Here is a 24,342-nt window from a genome sequence, read left to right as displayed (position 1 = left end):
CCCAGTAGTTCTTGAAAATTTTGTTTCTGGTTTTCTGTCAGTAAAAAGTTTTCATTTGTAACACACATGCACTAATGGACACTGCACACAAATTTTAAGTATGCAGTGTGAACACCCCATATTAGCACCATTTACTAGGAACCCCAAATTTTTGTGTTCTTCTCATTTTCTAACTTTGAAATGTTTTTCATCTTCCGTTTCTCAGTCTCCTTACCTCTTCACATCCAGTCCTTTGCAATCACCCTCCTGTAGATTGTGTTTCTGCAGTCTCCGTCTGTCTCCCTCCCTCCACATCATTTCCATTGTTACTACCCCCTTATTCTTTTTTTTGTTTTGTTTTTTTCTTTAATTGAAGTATAGTTAGTTTACATCCTTATTGTTTATTTTATATATGGTGGTGTGCATCTTTTAATACCATAATCCCAGTTTATGCCTCCCATTCACCTTTGCTCACTGTAAGGTTTTTCTATGAGTCTATTTCGTAGTAAATTCATTTGTACTACTGTTTTTTAGATTCTGCATATAAATTATATATAATATTTGTCTTTCTCTGACTTATGTCACTTGGTTAGATAATCTCTGGGTCCGTCCATATTGCTGCAAATGGTATTTCATTCTTTCTTATGGTTGAGTAATATTCCTCTGTGTGTGTGTGTGTGTACATGTTCTTTATCCTTTCATCTGTATGGATAAATGTCTATGGTTGCTTCCATGTCTTGGCTATTGTAAATAATCCTTCTATGAACATTAGAGTGCATACATGCACTCTTTTCGAATCACAGTTTTTGTGTTTTCCAGATGCATGCCCAGGAGAGGGATTTGCTGGTCATACAGTAATTCTCTTTTAGTTTTTAAAGGAGCGTCCATACTGTTTTCCACAGTGGCTGCACCAATTTGTATTCCCAGCAAGTGTGTAGGAAGGTTTAGTTTTCTCCACAACCTCTCCAGCATTTGTTATTTCTAGACTCTCCGATGATGGCCCTTCTGACCAAGTGAGGTTGATAACTTGTTGTTTTGATTTGCAGTTCCCTAAGAATTATTGATATTGGGCATCTGTTGATGTGCTTTTTGGCCATTTGTATATCTTCTTTGGATACGAATATCTCCAAATATGGAGGACAAATATCTATTTAGGTCTTCGCCCATTTTTTGTTTGGGTTTGTTTGTTTTATGTTATTGAGTTGTATAAGATGTTTGTGTATTTTGGAAATTAAGCTCTTGTTGCTCACATTGTTTGCAGTTATTTTCTTACAGTCTATAGGTTGTCTTCATGGTTTCCTTTGCTGTGTAGAAGCTTATAAGTTTTATCAGGTCCCTTTTGTTTATTTTTGTTTTTATTTCTGTTGTCTTGGGAGACTGGTCTAGGAAAACACTGGTACAATTTATGTCAGAATGTTTTGTTTATGATCTTTTCTAGGAGTTTTATGGTGTCATGTATTATATTTGTCTATAAGCTATTTTGAGTTTGTTTTTGTGTGTGGTGTTCTGACTTCATTTATTTGCATGTACTGTCTCCTTATTCTTGCTCTCTTTACTTCCATTCTTTATAAGAGAGCTTTGAGTTTGGCTTTTATATTACAGTTTTTAGAAAATTGAAGGAAGCTAGTTCTTTTCCACTGAAATTGAACTCATGGACAGTTCTTTAAAGTTTTTTAAGTAACACAACTATTGAAAACTTCTGTTATGAGTGAGTTGGTAATGGGAACCAATACCTTTACTCGCAGGGTGATTTTCTGAATCCTCCCTGCCCCCTTTATTTTACAACAAACTATACCAGATTTATTTTTTCTAAGCACTTTTCCAGACATACAGTTGTAACTTTAAAACTTCTGAGTGCTTCCCTTGCCTGCTGAATTTAGTTCCAATTTCTCATTCCTATGAGCTGCTCAAGGCAGTACTTAGTGTCCCCAGAGTATTTTCTCTACTTAGTTTTAGATATACTGGCATGTTGAATGGTGTTGGTTGACATGTTCATTACTGGGTTGATGTGTTGAGAGTCTGTTGACTAGATTCATTAGTTCAAATAAGTTTGTAACAGAATGACTTAGTACCACTGAGAAAGGAAACCCCCAGTAGTAGTAGTTGTTTTTTAAATTACTTATTTTTGGTTGCGCTGGGTCTTTGTTGCTGCTCATGAGCTTTTGCTAGTTGTGGCGAGCAGGGGCAACTCTCTCGTACTGCTCAGGCGTCTCGTGGTAGATTCTCTTGAGAAGCACAGGCTCTGGCATGTGGGCTTCAGTAGTTTCAGCCCTCAGTCTCAGTGGTTGTGGCCCACAGGGTTAGTTGCCTGCATCACATGGAATCTTCCTGGACCGGGGATCAAACCCATGTCCCCTGCATTGGCAGGCAGATTCCTATCCACTGGGCCACCAGGGAAGTCCCCCAGTGTTTTAAGAGACCTGTTCATAAATATTCTGTGCTTACTCTAAATTATTCACACAAAATGATTCCTTCAGGTTTTTTAAGGTGTGGGGACAGACAAGGAGAAAATGATAAATTCCATTTCCTTTCTGTGTCCGCGCCAGAGAGTGTAATTTTGTTTTCTGCTTAATTGAAACAAGACATTAAACGTTATGGTTTTGTGTCTTAGGCTAAATATTGAACATTTTAAATAACAAGATCTTTAAATCTTAAGGGATGGTAATTTAAAAGCTTCTTGGTAATTCTAATTTATAATACCATTTTTTTTAAACATTCTACATTATATGAAACATTGTCAGTTGTATCTAAGAAATTATATATATATATATTTAACCATAGTCATACATCATTCTGTTTTTTTCTCATTTGATATTCCAGTTGAACTAAGTCATTTCTGGGATTTTATGATGTTATAGCAGTGTTTTCTCAAACACATGGTTTAAGAAACCTTAAGGGTAAACCAATCACCTCTGATCCAAGGTTATTTTACTTGAATAACTTAAATTTTTTTATATTGACACATATACAGATAAAGTACAGTGCAGAAATTTCATGAGTTTGTACAATAGGACTTGAGGACGAGTTGTTTTGGTTACTTTCTGAAAATACATTTTGGAGGGGGCAGGTTTGTTAACTTTGTAAGTAATTTCTGTGGGAAAAAGTTTGAGAAATATACTGATGACGAACAATGAGCATGGTTTTGAGGCAGGAAGATTTGAGTTCATATTGTAATGTAACAGGCTCTGTAGTTTTGTTGTTGTTCAGTTGCTAAATTGTGTCTGACTCTGTGACCCCATGGACTGTAGCCTGCCAGATTCCTCTGTCCATGGGATTTCCCAGGCAAGAATACTGGAGTGGGTTGCCATTTCTTTCTCCAGTGGTTCTTCCTGACCCCCAGGGATCAAACCTGCTTTCTCCTGCATTGGCAAATGGATTCTTTACCACTGAACCACCTGGGAAGGACCTAGTCTGGGGGTAAATTATTTATCTCTTCCTATTTTGCCCCCTCCCCCCTTTCAGAGAACATATATAAGCTGATGCCACATATATTTTTTTAAAGTTTATCTGTTTACTTTATTTGAACTCTGATAATATGGGCATTTTTTTTTTAATGGCAGAACATCATTTTTTTCCCTTAAACTGCATTTTCTTTTGACAAGGGAGTTAAAATACTTTTGCACGTGGATTTTCTGTGGGCCAGAAATTTGGTAGCAGTTTAGCTGAGTGGTTCTGGCTTCTTCTATGTCTTTCATAAAAATCTCAAAGATTGCTGTCATTTGTAGGCTTGACTGGTGCCTAGAGGGTCTCCTTCTAAGAAGGTGTTCCTCTTTGGGCTAGCAGGTTGCTGCTGGCTGTTGTCTAGAGGACTCAATTTCCTTTGCATATGTAGATCTCCAGCTGTTTGCATGGCAGCTGCATTTCCAGAGGAAGTGATCTGAGAAGAAAGGTAGGTAGAAGTGTGCAGTGCCTTTTCTGACCTAATCTCAGAAGTCACTTCTGCCACATTCTTTTCATTAGAAGCAAGCTGTTAAGTCTAGTCCACAGTCCAGGGGTGACCTGGATTGGGAGGATTCCCCTGGAGTAGAAAACGGTAACCCATTCCAGTATTCTTGCCTGGAAAATTCCATGGACAGAGGATCCTGGCGGGGTACAGTCCATGGGGTTGCAAAGAGTTGGATGGGGCTGAGTGATGGAGTGCGCGCGCACACACACACACACACACACACACACACAGTTTGCACTTTTCTCTGGTTAAATACTTCAGATGGATAATTTGGTTATACCTTAACTTTTGAAGGATATGAGGCAGCAACTTTGTTTCCATTTGTTAGCTTGTTAGCTGTTAAAGAGGGAAGACTGCCCTTTTGAATCTAGTGCCTTCAGCAGTGTTTAGTGCTTGTTTTTGCTTACATTGGCTGTTTAGTAAATGAGCTGATTTGAATTAAATTTTATTCTATGTAGACCATATTGTTTGCAGTATAGTTCTAAATTAAAATTTATCTTTATCAGCCCTTTAAAAAAGATCTCATTCAGGGATGACTTAAACTGTTCAGTATTGTGAGCTTGAAAGAGAAGCTCAGTGAGTAAAATTTTGTTTATAGAGTAAGGGTTTTTTTGTAGTGGTACATTTTGTATGAAAATTGTTAGCTCATTATAAGTTTTGGAGTACTTCAGTTATGTTTTGTGTATTAAGCCTTTAGTAGTCCAAAATCTCGAGAATTGAAAGCATGCTGTTGCCAGTAATTTTTTTTTTTCCCTTAAATAGAATTCTTTTTGTAGGGGTGAAAGTAGCAATTTTCACATGTAGCAATTTAACAAATAACAATTCTTATAAAATTCCTCTTCTGTTTTAATTTATTTTTTATTTTTATATGTAAGTAAAACAGAAAGGTTTTGAACAACTTAATAAGAGAGAAGCTGAGGGGGATAGGGGACTTAACAAAAAAAGGTTAAACAAGCCAATAATATGGAACTTTTTAAAGAATGGAAATTTCTAATACTCTAGATTTCTTGTGAAATTTGCTTATGTTTTATATTTGAGAGTCTAATCTGTAATTGAGAGTTTGATAACTAAGAAAAGATATTAGACACTGTTTCATAACTGAAACTGCAAAAAACAGTAGAGCAGTAGATTATTTTCCTATGTTTAGAGGTCATGTTCCTTAGGCAAGAGTTTTTTTGTTACTAAATATTACAGTATTTACCATCTTTTCCTGATTATCATTACTTTAAGTACTCATTTAAGAATAGTACTCAGCCTTAAGACCCGTTGAATCAGAATCTAGGGGAAGGACCTTTTACTTTTTATTAGGGAAATTTGGAAATCCCCTAGCGCTTACTCAATATTCATCAGACTTCATTAGTGTTATTGCAGTAGTGAAGCAGACACAACAGTGGAATAAGATGTCAGAGTATACTTTTCAAAAGTTATAAATATGAAACTTCCCTGGTGGTCCAGTGGTTAAGACTTCACCTTCCAAAGAAGGGGGTGTTCAGGTTCCATTCCTGGTTGGGGAGCTAAGATCCCACATGCCTTAGGGCCAAAAAAGCCAAAACATAAAACAGAAACAATATTGTGACAGATTCAACAAAGATTTTAAGAATGGTTCACATCAAAAAAAAACTTTAAAAAATGTTAAAAACATGACTTAAAAATATAGAATAAACGTCACAGCCTCATCATTTTTAAAAAATGATTTAAAAAAAAAATAACCTAATTCTTGAAGATTTTGAGCTAGTTGTTAGAGTACATATAATGTGTCTCATATAATGTTACCATCTCCAGGAGTTGGTGATGGACAGGGAAGCGTGGCACGCTGCAGTCCGTGGGGTCTCAAAGAGTCGGACATGACTGAGCAACTGAACTGAACTGAATGTCTCTCAAGTTAGTGTCTCTCCTGTTGAAGACAGGCTGTGCTTTGGTTAGGATATTATAGAAGTGAAATGGTGCCCTGTCTTGCTCATTGGCACACAATTTCAGTTTGTTCTTTACTGATGATACTCACTTTGATCTGTTGATTAAGGATTTCCCAGGCTATGTGCCAGGCCATTTCATTGCAAACTGTAGTAACTTTTTTTTTTGAGGTCCTTAGAAATTGTATAAATAACTTCTTCCTTCTAAAATTTTTCAGTTGTATATGTATTTATCTGGATTCATAGTGTTTCATTCAAGGGGTTATAATACAGCACATTTATTTATTTTTATGAGGTGAAAGACACATTACATGAAATTAACCATTTTAAAATGTATAATTCAGTGTCATTTAGTACAGTCACAACGATGTGAAACCAAGTTCCAAAACATTTTCATTACCCTCTAAGAAAAATCTGAATCCATTTAGCAGCCAGTCCCATTGCTCCTTCCCAGCAGTCCCTGGTTAGGTCTCTGCTTTTCATCTCTGTGGATTTGTCTGTTCTGGATATTTCATAGAAATTGGGATTGTACAGCATGTGATCTGGCTTCTGGATGTGTTTGGCAGCTTAGCATATTTTCATGGTTAATCATAATAGAATATGTCTTCTATTGAATACATACACGATTTTTTATTCATTTATCTATAAGTGGACATTGAGATGTTTCCACCTCTTGGCTGTTGTGAATAGATCTTCTGTGGACATCAGCATTCAAGTATTTTAGTATCCATTTTCAATTCTGAATGCAGTGGTATTGCTGAGTCATATGCTATGTGTTTTTATCTTTCTGAGGAATTATCAAACTGTTTTCCCCAGCACTTGCATCAGTTTACCTTCCCATTAGCAATGCACCAGGGTACCAGTTTCTTCATATATTTGACAACACTTGTTATTTTTTATATACTTTTAATTTTCATTTTTATATTATTTTTATATATATAAGTTTATTTATTTTAATTGGAGGCTAATTACAATATTGTAGTGGTTTTTGCCATACATTGACATGAATCAGCCATGGGTGTACAGACACTTGTTATTTTTTAAAAACTAATTAATTTTTGGCTGTGCTGGGTCTTTTCTGCTCTTGGGCTTTCTGTAGTTGCTGCGAGGTGGGGCTACTCTTGTTGCAGTGGGCAGGCTTCTCATTGCCGTGACTTCTCTTGTGTTGTGGGGCACAGGCTCTAGGCATACAGGCTTCATTCAGTATTTGTGGCTTGTAGCTTCGTTGTCCTGTGGCATGTGAATCCTGGACCAGGGATCAAACCCATGTCTCCTGCATTGGCAAGAGGATTCTTAACCACCGGACCACCAGGGTTGTCTAACACTTACTCTCTTACTATTTCTTTTTCTTTCCGCTTTCTTGGAGGGAGGTTGAGAAATGTCTGTTCAAGTCCTTTGCCCATTTTTAAATTGTCTTCAAGAACTCTGTATATTCTGAACACTGGACACCTGTTAGATAAAATTAGCAAATATTTTCTTCCATTCTGTTGTCTTTCCACTTTCTAGATGATATCCTTTGTATAGAAGTTTTAAATTTTAGTGAAATTCAAAGGTGCTGTATCTAAAATTCCATTGCCAGATCCAAGTTAGTGAAACTTTACCTCTGTTTTCTTCTGCTAGTTTATAATTTTAGCTTTTGTAGGTCTTTGATCCATTTTGAGTTAGATAGATATCAACAGGAGTTTATTGGGTATCCACGTGTGGAAGTCCATTTGTTGTGGTCTTAGCAGTTTGGTTTAAACAAAAAGTCAGTTGGCCATACATGTATGACTTTTTCTGGATTCCCAGTTCTGTTCCATTGGTTTATTTATCTATCCCTTACTCTATACCAGTAAAACATTGTTTTGATCATTACAGCTTTGTAGTAAGTTTCAAAATAGGGATATGTGAGTCCTGTAACTGTGTTCTCCTTTTCCAGTAGTGTTTTGGCTATTTGGGGCTCCTTGCAGTTCCAAATGAATCGAGAATGGCTTTTCTGTTCCTTCAAAAAGGGTTGTTGGAATTTTAATAGAGGTATGTTGACTCTGTTATTGCTATCTTAACAATACTTAAGTTTCCCAATCCTTGAACAAAGCATGTCTTTATATTAATTTAGATCTTAATTTTCCTGTAGCAGTGGTTTGTAGTTTTTAGTGAACAAATCTTAAAACTTCTTGGTTAAGTGTATTTCTGGATACTTTTTGAATAGACTTGTTTGTTCATTTCCTTTTGGACTGTTATTGCTAATGTATAGAAATGCTACTGAATTTTCTGTGTTGATCTTGTATCCTGCAATATTGCTGAGTTTATTAACTCTAATAGTTTTCCCCACAGATACAGAAATCAGGGTTGATTTCTTTTAGGATGGACTGGTTGGATCTCCCTGCAGACTCTCAAGAGTCTTCTCCAACACCACAGTTCAAAAGCATCAATTCTTCCGCGCTCAGCTTTCTTTATAGTCCAACTCTCACATCCATACATGACTACTGGAAAAACCATAGCTTTGACTAGGTGGTTATGTGTCTTGGTGTGAATCTTTTTGTGTTTATCTTTCTTGGAGTTCAGTTAACTTCTTGGATATGTATATTTTGTATCTTTAGCTAATTTGCTAAGTGTTTAGCCATTATTGTTTTCTTTTTCTGCCCCTCTTTTCTCTCCTTCTGAAACTTTTGTTATGTGTATGTTGGTATGCTCGATGATGTCCCACAGGTCTTTATTCAGTTTTGTTTTGTTTTGTTTTCTTCTAGCTCCTTAATCTGGTAATTTTAATTGACCTCTTCACTTGTCAGGTTCTCTGATTCTTCTTTCTGCTGGCTCAAATCTGCTATTAAACTGTCTAGTGAAATTTTCATTTCAGTTAACGTACTTTCTAGCTCCAGAATTTGTTTGGTTCTTTTCTGTAATTCTTATCTCCTTATAGATACTATGTTTGTTGAGACATTGTTCTGGTTTCCTTTAGCCCTTTGTATTTAAGACAATTGATGTCTGTTTCTCATCAGTGGCAGTTTCTGCTAATGTCACACCCTCCCCCCACCCCCCACCATGGGCTGTACTGTATTGTTTCTTTGCATGTTTTGTAATGTTTGCTAGAAAATCAAGCATTTTGAATACTGAATCAATAAGTTGGAGACTCTAGGAGTCAAATATTTTTTTCTTCCCATCGTTGGAGTTGCTTACTCTTGGGTTGTGGCTGTGTGTACATTTAGTGACTTTTCTAAACTATTTCTGAAAGTCTGTATTCTTTGTTTTGGGTAGTTTCTGAAGTCTTTATCCCTCAGATTGTAATCACCTAGTGTTTTGTTGTTGTTTGAGAGAAATAATATTTTAGTAAAGTTTAATGCAAAAAATCCTTGGTGAATAAGAAGTTATCAGGCTCAGTATATTGTCTGAAGGTTGCAAATTTTTCACACATAGGCAAACAAGAAATCAACTTAGTGCTTGTAGCACAGCTGAGACAGGTTGAAGCCTTTAATAAGACTTTACTAAAGGTTTAGTGGTTATAGAAAGTAGTTTCAAGGCAATATAATAGTTTGTTTCAGCTGTCCATGGATATGGCTATTCTCAGAGCTCTTCAAACAAGAGCCATCGTTACCTTGTCCAGCTTATGTTTTGTTGCAGATATGTGTCTGGAGCCTAAAGGGAATAAAAACGAAAGAAAAGAAATAACTCTCCCGGTCTTTGTTTTATTGGATCTGTGTTAGGGCATTCTGTCTTTCCTTTAAATATTTATTTTTGGCTGCATTGGGTCTTAGTGTGGCAGGCGGCATCTTTGTGGCGCCTGGGCTCTTACTTGTGGTATGCGGACTCAGTAGTTGTAACTGTAGGCTTAGTTGCCCTGCAGCATGTGGCATCTTAGTTCCTCTGTTGTTCAGTCGCCAAGTCGTGTCTGACTCTTTGCGACCCTACAGACTGTAGCCTGCCAGACTCCTCTCTCCATGGAATTTTCTGGGAAAGAGTATTGGAGTGGGTTGCTGAGCCTGCCACCAAGGGATCTTCCCTGACCCAGGGATCAAACCCATGTCTCTTGCATCTTCTGCACTGCAGGCGGATTCTTTTACCTTTCAGCCACCAGGGAAAAATTTCTTTTCTCCATTCCTGTGTTCTCTGGCTGGGGCTCTGTAAATTAAATTGAGGAAAGACATTAACAAGAGAAAACAAACAAGTTTATTAGCACGCGGTCACCTGGCTGTACCTCTCACCATCAATAACTCAAAAGAGGATGAGTAGAATCTGGGATCTGTATACCTAACTTCACAGGGGAAAAGAATATTTGTAGAAAAAAGCAAATGATTTTTGAGACAAAACGGATAACTCGGTCCTTAGGCGTTTGTGGCAGTGTTTGAGTGTGGTGCTGAATTTTTTTTTTTTTTTCTTTTTTGTTCTCCCAAAAAGAGAAGATGAGTTGCTCCCGGAGAGGGGATTAACAAATTCTTTTGGCAGGCTCTGCATTTAGGTTGATAAGGAATTTTAGGAACTCACATGTCTTCAGCTCAGTTTTTCTTATATCAGAGTGGCTTGTTTTGGGGATGGCACATCCTGATCTCGTCACACACTTCTGTAAATGTTGTGATATTAACTAGTATTGCTTTTTACCTTTTTTCAGAACAGGAAAATTTATGCCATTAGCTATATATGCTTTATTCTCTATGAATTGATTTAAATTAGAATTCATACAGACACACAGAAACAAAGAGATAATAGTAGTGGTTTGTCACTTAGGAATAAGTTGTAGTGTGTAACTTACCATTTAGCCTTTGGTTTTCTATGATTCTTGGGGCTACTCTCTAGTTGCTGTGCGCAGGCTTGGTGTTGTGGTGGCTTCTCTGTTGCATAACGCAGGCTGTAAGGTGTGCAGGCTCAGTAGTGCAGCATACAGGCTTGGTTGCCTCGTGGCATATGGGATCTTTGAGGACCAGGGATCAAATCAGTGTCCCCTGCATTGACAGGCGAGTTCTTAACTACTGGACCACCAGCGAAGCCCTGATCATTTAATTGAGTATGTAAACATTTTCATTACCTTAGTGAGTTAACCAGTTTCTGTTTCTTGTATCTGACGTTTGTTGACCTTCCTTCCGCCCCTTCCCCTTTCCAGTACGTTGGATAGTAGAATAGGAGTTTTTTTGTAGTATCTTGAGAATTTTTATTTTAGGAAATACTTTGGTATGACTTAAATTCTGCCCTAGCACTTATATTTGAAAGAATTTTGAAAAAGGATGATTAGCAGCAGTATTGATAATTTTGCTTTTTAAAATTTCCCTTTTGAGGTTATTCTGCAGTTGTAAGTATAAGATATTAGTAAATTTAGACATTAATGTTCAGAAAATTTGATTTCTTCATTGACTAATTTCTAAGCTCTATATTGAAATGAGTACAGTTGCCCAGTTGGCTTCTTCCCCATTTAAAAAAAAACCTGTGAATTTACTGTGTTTAGATTGGGCTGGTGACTTGAAATTTTTGATGCAATTGAGAGAGGCTTCCAAAAAGTTAAATTTAGAATGTAGAAGAATGGTGGATGCCCATTGTGATGATTGTAATTTTAAAAATCCTTTTAATTGTGAAATTTTCAAATATACATGTAAGTAGAGAGACTACTTAGGCACCTCCCTGTACTAAGATTTATAAACACACGGACAACCTTGTTTCAGTGACACCCATATTCCTTGTTTTTTTCCCCCTACAGCAAGTTCCAGATACATGGATTTAATTGCAAAGACTTCAGTATATGTCCTTTTATATACAGTTGACCCTTGAATAGCATAGAGGTTGGGGTGCTGTCCATCCACGCAGTTCAAAAGTCTCACTTGAGAAGTCAAAAAATCTTTACAGTTGGCTCTCCCCACTTGTTGCTCCACATCTTTGGATCCAACCAGCCTCAGGTCATGTGGTGCTGTTTTACATATTTAGTGAAAAAAAATCTGTGTATAAGTATCTCAGACCATCACGGTTTGAGACCTTACTGTTGAAGGGTCCACCATACCATCGTTGCACTAACAGTTACATCTACAGTGACTAATAATTTCTTAAAGTCATTTAATATTCAGCTCATGTTCAAATTTTGGACTGTTTCATAATTTTCACTTTTTGAATTTAGTTGGAATAAGGATCTATTTAAGGTCCACATGTAATTGATTGATCTGTCTGTGAAATCCATGTATTTGTTGAAGAAGCCAGATCATTTGACCTGTAGACTATCTTGTGATCTCCATTTGATGGGATTACTTCCCTTAGTTGTCCTTTAATTTATTATCTGTGTTGAATTTCCTGTAAATTGGTAATTAGATCAGAATTCAAATTCTGTATGGGGCAGGGGGGAAGAATATGTGCTGTGTACATAGGTAATGCTGTGTGCATCATATTGTGTCACAGCAGGAGACACTTTATAACTAGTCTGTGATAAGACTATTGTAATTTCAAAACTAAACTTCATTGAGGTAGTTTATAGTAAAATTACCCAGTTTTAAGTGCATAATTTGGTGAGTTTTAACAAGTGTCTACATTTGTATAATAACCTTCACCACAATTAAGATAAATACCCAGTTACCCTTGAAAATTTCTTTCTTCCCTTCGTAGTCATTTCCCTTCTCTCCAGGCTCTTTACCCTCCACTGTGCTGATCTGGTTTGTCACTGTATTTTTGCCTTTTCAAGGATTATAATTGAAATCTTATAGTAGTCACAACACTGTAATTTAAAGGAGGTATAAGATAACTTTGGCCAGGAACTATATAGATCTAATGCTTTCCACTTTTGTATGACAGGGACTTGCCATGAGGTGTTGAAACCTTGTTTCGCTGAGTTGGAGAGACTGGACCTAAATGGCGCAGCATGACTTTGCTCCAGCCTGGCTTAATTTTCCTACCCCACCATCATCAACAAAGGTATTCTTTCTTCATCTCTCTTTTCTTTTTGTCTTTCTGTCTGCTTTTATTTAGTTCATGTTCTACACAGATGTAGTTAAACTAAATGTTTAACTTAATGTAGTTAAACTTAATGTTTTGCAGAGAAACACCTAAACTTTCTTATTTCATACTTAATGTGTTGGTTTATCTATATATGTCAATTTTCAGTATACCATCAACATTCTAAACCATTTACTTCAAAAGTTGTCTTTTGTGCTAAAGTTCTGCATTTTAAAATTCAAACCAGTTAAATACATTGCACATTACTTTTGTGGCTTACCTCTCTCTGTACTATTCTTCTGATAACTAACTTTGCTTACTTTCCTATAGATAACGTTAAAAAATCAGAAGTTTTTAAAGTTTTTCCTTACAATTGGAAGACTTCTTTTTCAAATAAATGAGACTATGTGGCATATTACTCAATTTTAGGAGTTATGAGAACTTTGCAGTGTTGCTACATATCAGATGACTCACTGATTTTAAATGTTCATTTTATATAACCAAAACAGAACTTAGTGTATAAGACATGCTTGACATTGAAATTGTCATCCGCTTATAAGCCTTCCTGAGAGGGATGTTGAAATTGATTAGAATCAATCTATCTGGCTCCATACTGTCTTCCACTTTGTTTTTTCCATAGTGCAAGGGAATCAAGAGGGAGGTCTTAATCATCTGCTTACCTATTAGTCTCTACCATGCTAAGGCATTCATCTAGGACCTTTTGGGGGTCCAAGCAGTTTTTATAGAACAGTTTGCTGAAACAGCTTTTAGGGGAACAGTTTTATAATTTGCAGAGTTGTTCCCCAGTAAGGACTTGTCAGATCATAATATATTGGAAAAGTTGCATTGGGGGAGACACAGCATGTGAACTGACTTTATTTTATGCAGATGGATTCTCTGGAAGCCTCATTGACTTGTCTGTTTTCATATAGTGTGAGCCTAGACCCACTCCGGTACTCTGACCTGGAGAATCCCATGGATGGAGGAGCCTGGTAGGCTACAGTCCATGGGGTCACTAAGAGTCTGACACGACTGAGCGACTTCACTTTCACTTTTCACTTTCATGCATTGGAGAAGGAAATGGCAACCCACTCCAGTGTTCTTGCCTGGAGAATCCCGGGGATGGGGGAGCCTGGTGGGCTGCCGTCTATGGGGTTGCACAGAGTTGGACACGACTGAAGCGACTTAGCAGCAGCAGCAGCAGACTAGAATCTAGGATGCATTTTCTATTTTGTAGTATTTTCATTTGTGAATTTTGTAAAATGATCAAACATTTTATTTCATAGATTATAAAATGGGATCACAGTTGTTAGGAAATGGGAAAACCATTTCTTAGTTACAGACTGTTCGCCCGCCTTTCCTCTTCTATTTAGGTCTCTGAAATTTGCTTTGCTCTTGTTGTTTATGTGTATCCCACCCCACTAGTTGCTGTCAGCTATGCTTTTCCTGGATTCAGTTTTTTCTAGACCTACTTCAGAGCCTGGAAGCACATGAATTTGTTGCTTCTTCATTTCCTTTTTCTCTTTGAAATGAGTTAAGATTTGTTTTCATTTGTAAACATATCAGTAAAAATTACCAGCACCTGGAAAGTTCGTTACAAACATTATTGAGAATAATTTTTGTCTTCATTGAAGTGTTGATTAAGGTTGATTAAGATTGACTTTGTTATGTGTGGTGGCATTCTTAATGCTTTCTAGAACCAGACATTTGATCTGGATATAGGCCCTCATGAAACGAAGCCTTGATTTTGCCAATTCTAAATTTTCAATTAATTCTTATTTATTTTAGATTACCTACAGAAAATAATGTCAGTTTGAACTCTTAACTAGCAATATTTGAAATTATCTTCTTAGACCTTTTGCAAAGTGTTTTTAACAAACACAAATAAATACACACATCTTTTGGTATAATGACTTATACTGTCTATATCACTCAAAATCACTATTCCTGGGTTTTCAGTTATCATTCTTGTTTTCTGACAGAGCCCTTTTAATCTTATCCTGAATAAATGGGATAGTCATAAATAAATGTTGGGTTCTCTTTTTCAACTTTGTGTTACGTTTTTTCTTTATTATTTGAAGAGATGATAGGAGTACTTGAATTAAGGGTTAACAATGTTTTCAACACTGCATCTGAGCAGTTTTCTAAGGTATGTAGAATTTTAGCCCCATCATGTGGTGAAATTTTAAACTGCATGTGGTGGTTTCTATCTGTGAAACAGACATACTGGCATTTGAACTGTTCCCTAGGACCCAATGAGAAATTTTACATTGTGTTTTCATATGCACATAGCTGTAACTAAAAAGTCATTTATCTGTGTTCTTCTTTCTCTTGGGGTCTTTTTATTCCAGTCAAAAAAAAATGCTAAAAAAAAAAATACAAATTGCTACTAATTATGTGTCTTTTATAATGAGACCTCACCTGCAGTTTGAAAAATGGAATTGTAATTACTTTCCTTCAATAATGTAAGTAGTATCAGTTTGCATTGAAACTGTTTGCTTTTTAAACTTTAGGCTAAGAGAGGATGAGAAAATTTAGTCAGACTGGTAGCTGAATTCATTGAAACTTTTTTTGTTTACTAAGATTTGTTAACTGTTGATTCACATATTCTGGGAATCAGAAAATTATGCTATTATTTTTAAAAATTCAGAAAAAGATTTAAAATGTGATAACTAATATTTCCTCGAGTCATTACTACATACCAGTCACTGTGTAAAGCGCTTTATAAGAAGGCAAACAAAAGCATAAAAGGTAAAATACTGTTCCCCTCTTCCATCACCCCCCCAGCCCATGTAAACAGATGGGGAACTGAGGTTGAGAGAGACAAGTAACTTGACCTGAAGTGCTTGAGTTAGCATAGGAACATATGTGTGCTTGACTTTAAATAATTATGTTTATTTAATAGCTTTCTTTTTTTGATTATTAAGAAGTAGACTAATTTTCAGAAGTGAAATACTGGGATGTTTTAATGTATATATCAGAATATAATTTTATCTTGGTTTGGGTAAGCAAATGAAATTGCTTTTTTTTTCCTTTAAGGATAGCATCTCCAATAATCTATTTCTGTAGTTAGTACATGGGTGTCTTCACTGCAGTGGCTGTGTACAGTTGACCCTTGAGCAATATGGGTTTGGGTTATTTATGTCCACTTATGTGGATTTTTTCTCCCCAATAAATATGTACTGTAGAACTGTGTGATCTGTGGATACTGATTTTGACCATGCGTAGAGTTGGCACCTCTAACTCCCTGCATTTTTCAACTGTCAACCTTAATCTTTTATTGAGTGAATCTGCATAGATTAATTGGACCTATTAATGGACTAAGTTGCAGGAATGCTTGGGCATCTCTTGAATGTATTTGTAGGGGAAGTTCCTAGCAGCAGAATCTGTGAATTAGGAAGTTTATACCTTTTGATAGATAGTGCCTAATTGCTGTCTAGAAATGTTGTACCAGTTTATAATCCTATAAAAATTTCATGGAGGGGGGCAGTTTTTTCACTATTGGCAATGCTGGCTATTGTCCCATTTTTTCATATTTGTGAAATTCAATGAAAAATGACACTTCATGGTTTTGATTTGCATTATTTAATTATGACTCAGCATATTTTTGTCTTAGGAAATGTTATTCATGTAACTTATTTCTTAGTGATTTATTTGTAATAGCTCTTTTCATATTGAGGAGTGTGTTGCGTATTCTGCATATATTTTCCTACAGTATACTTGTCTTAATAATTCTAAAAGAACCATGTGGATAGTTCTAAAGAAATATTTAAACGTACAGAGAACCATGGAGAATAAGTCACATCATAACATTTTGCAATTTTATCTTTGTGTCTCTTCTGGAAGTAAACAATTGAAGTCTGCTGTTGACTTCTTCACAGTCCTTTTTCTGTCTTCATTTTTTCCCCAGAGATATTCTCAGTGCATGTTCTTATATTGTTACTAGCTATGTGAATATCAAAAGGAGTTTTCTGTATATGTAGAACATTAAATGATTAACATTTATATTCTTTTTTTTTTTTTTTTAAACATTTATTTTTATTCATTTGGCTGCATAGAGTCTTAGTTGTGGCATGTGGGATCTAGTTCCCTGACCAGGGATCGAACCCAGCCCCCCTGTATCAGGAGCGCAGAGTCTTAGCCACTGGACCACCAGGGAATTCCCAGCATTTATATTCTGAACCTTGTTTTTATATTTGTTATTTATAGCTTTTAGAATTCCCCCCATGTTGATACCTGCAGATTTGCTGTAATTACCTTAAAAACTCTGTTCCCGAGTCTCCTGCATTTCAGGTGGATTCTTCAGTCTGAACCACCAGGGGACCCCCAAAACTCTGTATTCTATTTTTTGCCTCTGTATCACACTGTGTTTGTCTCATTAAGTTGAGATTGTTTATATCGCTGGGAAAGATTGAGGGCAGGAGGAGAAGGGGACGACAGAGGATAAGATGGTTGGATGGCATCACCGACTCAATGGACATGGGTTTAGGTGGACTCCAGGAGTTGGTGATGGACAGGGAGGCCTGGCGTGCTGTGGTTCATGGGGTCGCAAAGAGTTGGACACGACTGAACTGAACTGAACTCTCTAATATGAATACTGTATTGACTGTTTTCTTACTGTCTCCTTGCATGCATGGATAAGAATTCTTTAGACTCCTGCTTCTCAGACTTTAATGGCTATGAAAATAACCTGGGAATTTTGTTAAAATGCAGATTCCAATTTCAGTAAATCTCTAATGGGGTCCTAGTCCTGACAGTCTTCAAAGTACTGTTGATTCTGCTTGTCTCTGGACCACATTTTGCATGGCAAGGCTCTGACCTATAGTTAAAAGAAAAATTGCTGGAATTCAGTTCCATACTGCTAATTTCTTTTCCATCTGGTATACTGATTTATACTTCTGTATGTTGTACATAACTATACTTTTTACTTTGTACTCTTGCCCTCTTGCCAAGACTTTGTCAGATTATCAGAGTTAACATTTTTGCCCATCTTTGTTATGAAATGTATTTTTACTGTTTCTTGGACATTGGGTTATATTTCTGTGAATTGCCTATTCACATTCTTTGTTTATTATTTCTTCTGGGCTGCCTTTCTGGGGGGAGTACTGGTTTGGCGGGGGAGAGAAAAAAGTGTGTGTGTGTATATGTCTGTATGTGATCTTTAACTGTTTTACGTAAAGTTGCATAGTTCTTTTTCAGCCACCCAAGTATTTCTCTCTCTCTCTACACACACACACACCCACCCACACCCACACATATTCAACTGCTTTATAGTAGTTCCTGTCTTTTTTTTTCTTTCTGTAAAAGTCTTATTTTTTTAGCTGTGCTGGCTCTAAGTTGTGGAATGCAGGATTTTTGGTCTTAGTTGTAGCATGTGTGATCTAGGTCCCTGACCAAGAATGAAACCTGGGTGCTCTGCTTTGGGAGCATGGAGTCTTAGCCAGTGGACCACCAGGGAGGTTCCTATTTGTTGCTATCTTAAATGCTATTTTAAAAAGCTTTCTTGGGACTTGGCTGGTGGTCCAGTGGCTAAGACTCCACACTCCCAATGCACGGGGCCAGGGTTCGATCCCTGGTCAGGGAACTAGGTCCCACATGCCACAACTAAAGATCCTACATGCACCAACTAAGACCTGGCTCAGCCGAATAAATAAATATTTAGAAAAAAACTTTCTTATTAAGTCTTTCTAGCATATATATTGTATCTTGTATTAGTGTTGTTTCTAGCAACATTGATTAATTTTTACTTTAATGTCTTTTGGAATTTTTAATGTGGAAAATCATTCATTCACAAATATCAGTTTTCTTTCTATATTTTCAATCCTGTTACTTGTGTTTCTTATTCATATTTTACTATGCTAGCTATATGTCAGAGTCTGAAAGGTCTGAAATTTTATCCTACTTTCAAGATAACTGTAACACGCTAGTTTGTTACTGTTTCTTGGATGCTGGCAGAAGATGAGACTTCCGGGTCTCATGAGACAAAGTGCATTATTAGCACAGCAGGCGGCATAAGCATGATTTGGCACTGGTTCTTCCTGTCCCTTAAAACCTCTGGGAGTTGACATGGAGCAGCCCAGGTATATGCCTCCCTTGTATATCTGCCACATTTATAAGAATACTGCTCTTTGTCCCAGAGTAGGACATTACCTGACCCTCGATATTCTCTGCGAAGATAACCCTGAGAAAAGGGCCATAGAAAGAGCTGTCAAGGCCTTGTGTTCTTGGCATACAAATAAGAACATGGAGGGATGCTGTGTCACATCTTTTTGCCTTTTCATACTGTTCATGGGGCTCTCAAGGGAAGAATACTGAAGTGGTTGGCCATTCCCTTTTCCAGTAGACCACGTTTTGTCAGAACTCTCCATCATGACCTATCCGTCTTGGGTGGCCCTACACAGCATGGCCCATAGTTTCATTGAGTTGTGGTCCCTGTGATTGGTTTGATTAGTTTTCTGTGATTGTGGTTTTTTTTCTCTCTGCCTTCTGATAAGGATAAGAAACTTGCTGACTGACTGTGGGGGAAACTGGGGCTTGTTCTGATGGGTGGGGCCATACTCAGTAAACCTTTAATCCAATTTTCTGTTGATGAGTGGGGCTGTGTTTCAAATCCTAAAAGATGATGCTGTTAAAGTGCTGCACTCAATATGCCAGCAAATGTAGAAAACTCAGCAGTGGCCATAGGACTGGAAAAAGGCCAGTTTTCATTCCAGTCCTAAAGAAAGGCAATGCCAAAGAAGGTTCAAACTACTGCACAATTGCACTCATCTCACACACTAGCAAAGTAATGCTCAAAATTCTCCAAGCAAGGCTACAACAGTACATGAATTGAGAACTTCCAGATGTTCAAGCTGGTTTTAGAAAAGGCAGAGGAACCAGAAATCAAGCTGCCAACATCCATTGGATCATAGAAAAAGCAAGAGAGTTCCAGAGAAACATCTACTTCTGCTTGATTGACTATACCAAAGCCTTTGACTGTGTGGATCACAACAAACTGTGGAAATTCTTCAAGAGATGGGAATATCAGACCACCTTACCTGCCTCCTAAGAAATCTGTTTGCAGGTCAAGAAGCAACAGTTAGAACTGGACAGGGAACAACAGACAGGTTCCAAATTGGGAAAGGAGTACGTCAAAGCTGTATATTGTCACCTTGCTTATTTAACTTATATGCAGAGTACATCATGTGAAATGCCAGGCTGGATGAAGCACAAGCTGGAATCAAGATTGCTAGGAGAAACATCAATAACCTTAGATACGCATATGACAACACCTTTATGGCAGAAAGTGAAGAACTAAAGAGCCTTTTGATGAAAGTGAAAGAGGAGAGTTAAAAAATTGGCTTAAAACTCAACATTCAAAAAACGAAGATAGATTATGGCATCTGGTGCCATCACTTCATGGCAGATAGATGGGGAAACAGTGGAAACAGTGACAAACTTTCCTTTGTAGCTCCAAAATCAGATGGTGGCTGCAGCCATGAAATTAAAAGATGCTTGCTCCTTGAAGAAAAGCTATGACCAACTTAGATAGCATATTAAAAAGCAGAGACATTACTTTGCTGACAAAGGAAGTGTGGTGTTGGAGAAGACTCTTGAGAGTCCCTTGGACTGCAAGAAGATCAAACCAGTCAATCCTAAAGGAAATCAATCCTGAATAGTCATTGGAAGGCCTGATGCTGAAGCTGAAACTCCAATATTTTGGCCACTGGATGTGAAAAACTGACTCACTGGAAAAGACCCGGATGCTGGGAAAGATTGAGAGCACGAGGAGAAGGGGACAACAGAGGATAAGATAGTTGGATGGCATCACCAACTCAATGGAATGAGTTGGAGCAAGCTCCAGGAGTTGGTGATGGACAAGGAAACTTGGTGTGCTGCAGTCCATGGGGTTGCAGAGTTGGACTGAGCAACTAAACTGAACTGAGGGATGCTCAGGGTCCATGATGATTTCCTGTCCCAACAGTCCATACATGTTGCAGCCAAACTTGAATTTCGCATGATTGTAGCACTCTCAGCTACTCTGATTAATTTGACAGAGACTTGAACCAAATCCATTTAATTGTCTTACACAGCAATTAAGGCTACTACTACCAATGTCCCAAGCAACAGCGAGTGAGACCAGGATTTAGCCAGTTGTGAATAACTTATGGGGTACTAGTAAATGATTTTTTTCAGCCAACCAGTATATGGTCTAAAGCCACTCTGTTATCCTTTAAAGTCCACTTAAGGGAGGGACTTCCCTGGTGGTCCAGAGGTTAAAACTGCACACTTCCACCACAGGGGGCATGGGTTTGATCCCTGGTCAGGGAACTAAGATCTCTTAGGACTGCCCCCCCTCCCAAAAAAAAAAAAACACTCAAGGGAAACTGACTTGAGATTTGGTATTATTATTACCTACAATTATAGAGGCAATACAGTGGGTCAGAAAGCAACCCTGATCCTCAATAGAAAACATTCTGTGGCTTATTCCCGCCCCCCCCCCCCAACCCACCTACAAAATGATTGATTCAATTTTCCTGGTATGTAACTATTCAGAGATTTGAATAGTTCTGCACCTGTGGTGTTGGTTGGCAACTTCAGTGTACATAACATATCCTCATGCACATCCTCGTGAAAAACAGATCTCACAAAACCAAGCATTGTTGCCTTGTTCATGTCGGTAGACTCTCGTCAACCTGGATTGCATACTGTGGTGACTCTCTAATCCTCTTTAACAACTGTGTCTTGGTATCTTCTGGTGTTCCATCAGTTCATCTAGTTATGGTGCTAGCTGGAAGAGGAACACATGCCGCCTTTTGGGCTGCAGCCTTTCCTGAAAGTCTAAGACAGTTGTCCTTAGCAGCAGGCAGAATCAACTCTTCATTAATAATACAGACCTTAACTTTAGCAATTTTTAGTTAGCTACTAAGAATGATGCTCTCAGTGCAGACACGTTTGATGAAGTGGAGGTCTTCAATAATTGCTTCTGTTCCTCATTATGTCTTTTTCTTTTGAAAAACTCCAGAGGCTTGTCTTTTAATGCAGGGTACTTGGGCTCCATGCGGTGAAGCAGTTTTGAAGGTTTCATGGCTTCTTTGGGTAGCCAGTCAGCACATATTATACAAGGTAGACTTGGAGAATGTGAATCACCTGTTGCAGTGTACTTGTAATTTAAGTAGGATTCTTAAGTGCAGCTTTCTTTTTTGTTGGCAGTCTTAAGAGTCTTTTGCTGTTTCACCTGGGTCTTTCCCCACTTTTCAAAGAAGTGCTCCAGCAGTGTTTGTTTTCTTACTCATTTTGGCTAGGATTATCTTTTGTGGGGCTTCCTTGGTAGCTCAGCTGGTAAAGAATCTGCCTGCAATGCAGGAGACCCTGGTTCGATCCCTGGGTTGGGAAGATCCCCTGGAGGAGGGCATGGCCACCCAGTGCAGTATTCTTGTGTGGAGAATCTCCAAGGACAGAGAAGTCTGGCTGTCTGTAGTCCATAGGGTCACAAAGAGTCGGACATGATTGAGCAACTAAACACAGCACAGCTTTTGTGGGCCTCCCAAAAAAACTGTGACCCAGACAAATGTGCGGGGTGGGAAGGAGGGATGGATGGAAGTGGTAAATAAAACAATGGGCAGGCCACACACAGACTAAAATAAGTGTTGGATTCTAACTTAAAGGTTTTCACCAGATGCAGCTGTACAGTTGAAGGACATCAACTCATTTGCCACTATAAAGCCTGCCACCAGATGTGGCCCAGTTGTGACTTGACATTCACTGATAGGGTTTTGATGATAATCTGTAAGCAGTTGGTTTATTATGGTCTCTGTGCAGTGAGGAGTCCATACCTTGTGGCTCAGCTGGCAAAGAATCTGCCTGCAATGCGGGAGACCTGGGTTCAATCCCTGGATTGGGAAGATCCCCTGGAGAAGGGAAAGGCTACTCACTCCAGTATTCTGGCCTGGAGAATTCAATGGACTGTATAGTTCATGGGGTCACAAAAGAGTTGGACAGGACTGAGCGACTTTGACTTTCACTGCAGTCAGACCTCTGCTAATGGTAATCTGTATTTGCAGCTGCTCCCCAGTGCTACTAGCATCACCATCTCAGCTCCACCTCAGATCATCAGGCATTAGATTCTCATAAGGAGTTGAAACTTAGGTCCATTCTGTGCATGGTTCATGGTAGGGTTTGCAATCCTATGAGAATTCAATGCTTTCGCTGATCTGACAGGAGGTGGAGCTCAGGCAGTAACGTGAATGATGGGGAGCAGCTGTAAATACACTTGAAGCTTCTCTCACTCACCCACTGCTCACCTGCTTGCGGCTTGGTTCCTAACAGGCCACGGACCTGTATTGGTCCATGGCCTGGGGTGTTGGGGACCCTTGTTCCAGGGGATAGGGAGATCATTAATTGTTCTCCTTTGTACCTGTGCTTTCTGGTGTTAAAGATGTTTCTTCTCCTGATTGCTAGGGTTTTTGCTCTCCCTCTGTATACAGCCATGAAATCTGTATGCAGTGTGTCCCATTCCCATAGCTCTAACTTCACTTAAAAACTCTTGTACCTAGATATTTTAATCTAGAGGAACTGGATGTGAGTGGGACAGGGGCATTTTTAAATAATTTTCAGAGACCCCATTTTAAAGATACCTCACCCTCACCTTGGTCTACTTTGGTGGGGACTCCGTGAGAAGTGTACACAAGCAAATGGCTGTTGTCTACATGTCTAGGACCTGCCAGTTCAACAGGAGAATCCAGGTGGCCAAACTAGATTTGTTTGAATTCCTTTTTGGTTAGCCATCACCCTGAGGGGTTGCCTGGCCTGTAGTTGTTCTTAGGGAAAAGAAAGAAACGTTATATCTGGGGATAATCAGAGCAGAATTTTTAGTGTAAGTCTGTTTACTGTCATAACTCTCCACTGTGTCATCCTGATTACTACACAAGAAGTGGCCAAGAGGAGATGATTCCCTTTTGGTTATGCTGCATTCATTCATCTTACTAAGATGTGGGAAGAGATGAGGGGTATAGAAGTGTAGTATAAGTGGTTCTGAGTTGAATTTTGAGGAGACTGTTAAAATGCTTGTCTATACTTGTGAATAATAGTATGAAACGTCCATTGAGTACTTTGAGTATTGATTCATTGCAAGATGACTTTTTGACAAAAGATGTACTGTTAATGAACTGTTCTGGTCTGGAATATACCCAACACATTTCATGAATTAATTTCAGGAGACATAATAGTGTGACCAGAGTTAGCCCATCAGACTGCAGCAATAATAATGTAACCTGAAAAAGTTTCAATAGTGGTACAACTCCATTGAGGACTCCATGAAGAAGTCAAATCTTTGATGTAGTTCTGTGTGGTGTGTTCTTTACAGTGAGGCAAATGGACCAACTTTTGGCAGGAGTCACAAGCTGGCATGCAGTAGAGGTTTCTGCATCAGAAAGATAAAGTCCTTTCTTTTGTAACCAGTCTGTGATAGTGGGTGTGTTCCATGTCTGGTGTGATGATGGGTCTAGGTGGTATGCTGAAGATTTGATCAGCATTCTAATTTCAGTCACTCTCAAAGCCCATTCACTCTCATCAGATAGCAAGCTTTACTGAATCAACATGAGTGACTCAGATTGTCTCAGCAGCAGCTGCAGTTTCCCATCATGGGTGACT

The 24,342-nt window shown here is 38.2% G+C and overlaps 1 protein-coding gene across 3 annotated transcripts in view; it reads left to right on the top strand.

Annotated features, from left to right (window-relative positions):
• The window catches only part of GPBP1 (GC-rich promoter binding protein 1), a 68,173-nt gene that overhangs the window by 20,895 nt on the left and 22,936 nt on the right, over positions 1–24,342 (top strand). For all 3 annotated transcript variants that reach the window (XM_043887521.1, XM_043887519.1, XM_043887520.1), the window contains exon 3: positions 12,571–12,690. In XM_043887521.1, the coding sequence (XP_043743456.1) occupies positions 12,628–12,690 (63 nt within the window). In that variant the 5' untranslated portion in view covers positions 12,571–12,627. The remainder of the gene's footprint in view (positions 1–12,570; positions 12,691–24,342) is intronic.

The sequence above is a fragment of the Cervus elaphus genome, chromosome 25 (genome assembly GCF_910594005.1).
Source record: "Cervus elaphus chromosome 25, mCerEla1.1, whole genome shotgun sequence".
NCBI classification, from domain to species: Eukaryota; Metazoa; Chordata; class Mammalia; order Artiodactyla; family Cervidae; genus Cervus; species Cervus elaphus.
The sequence above is the reverse complement of the archived record's forward strand: the minus strand, read 5'-3'. Positions and strand labels throughout refer to the sequence as shown.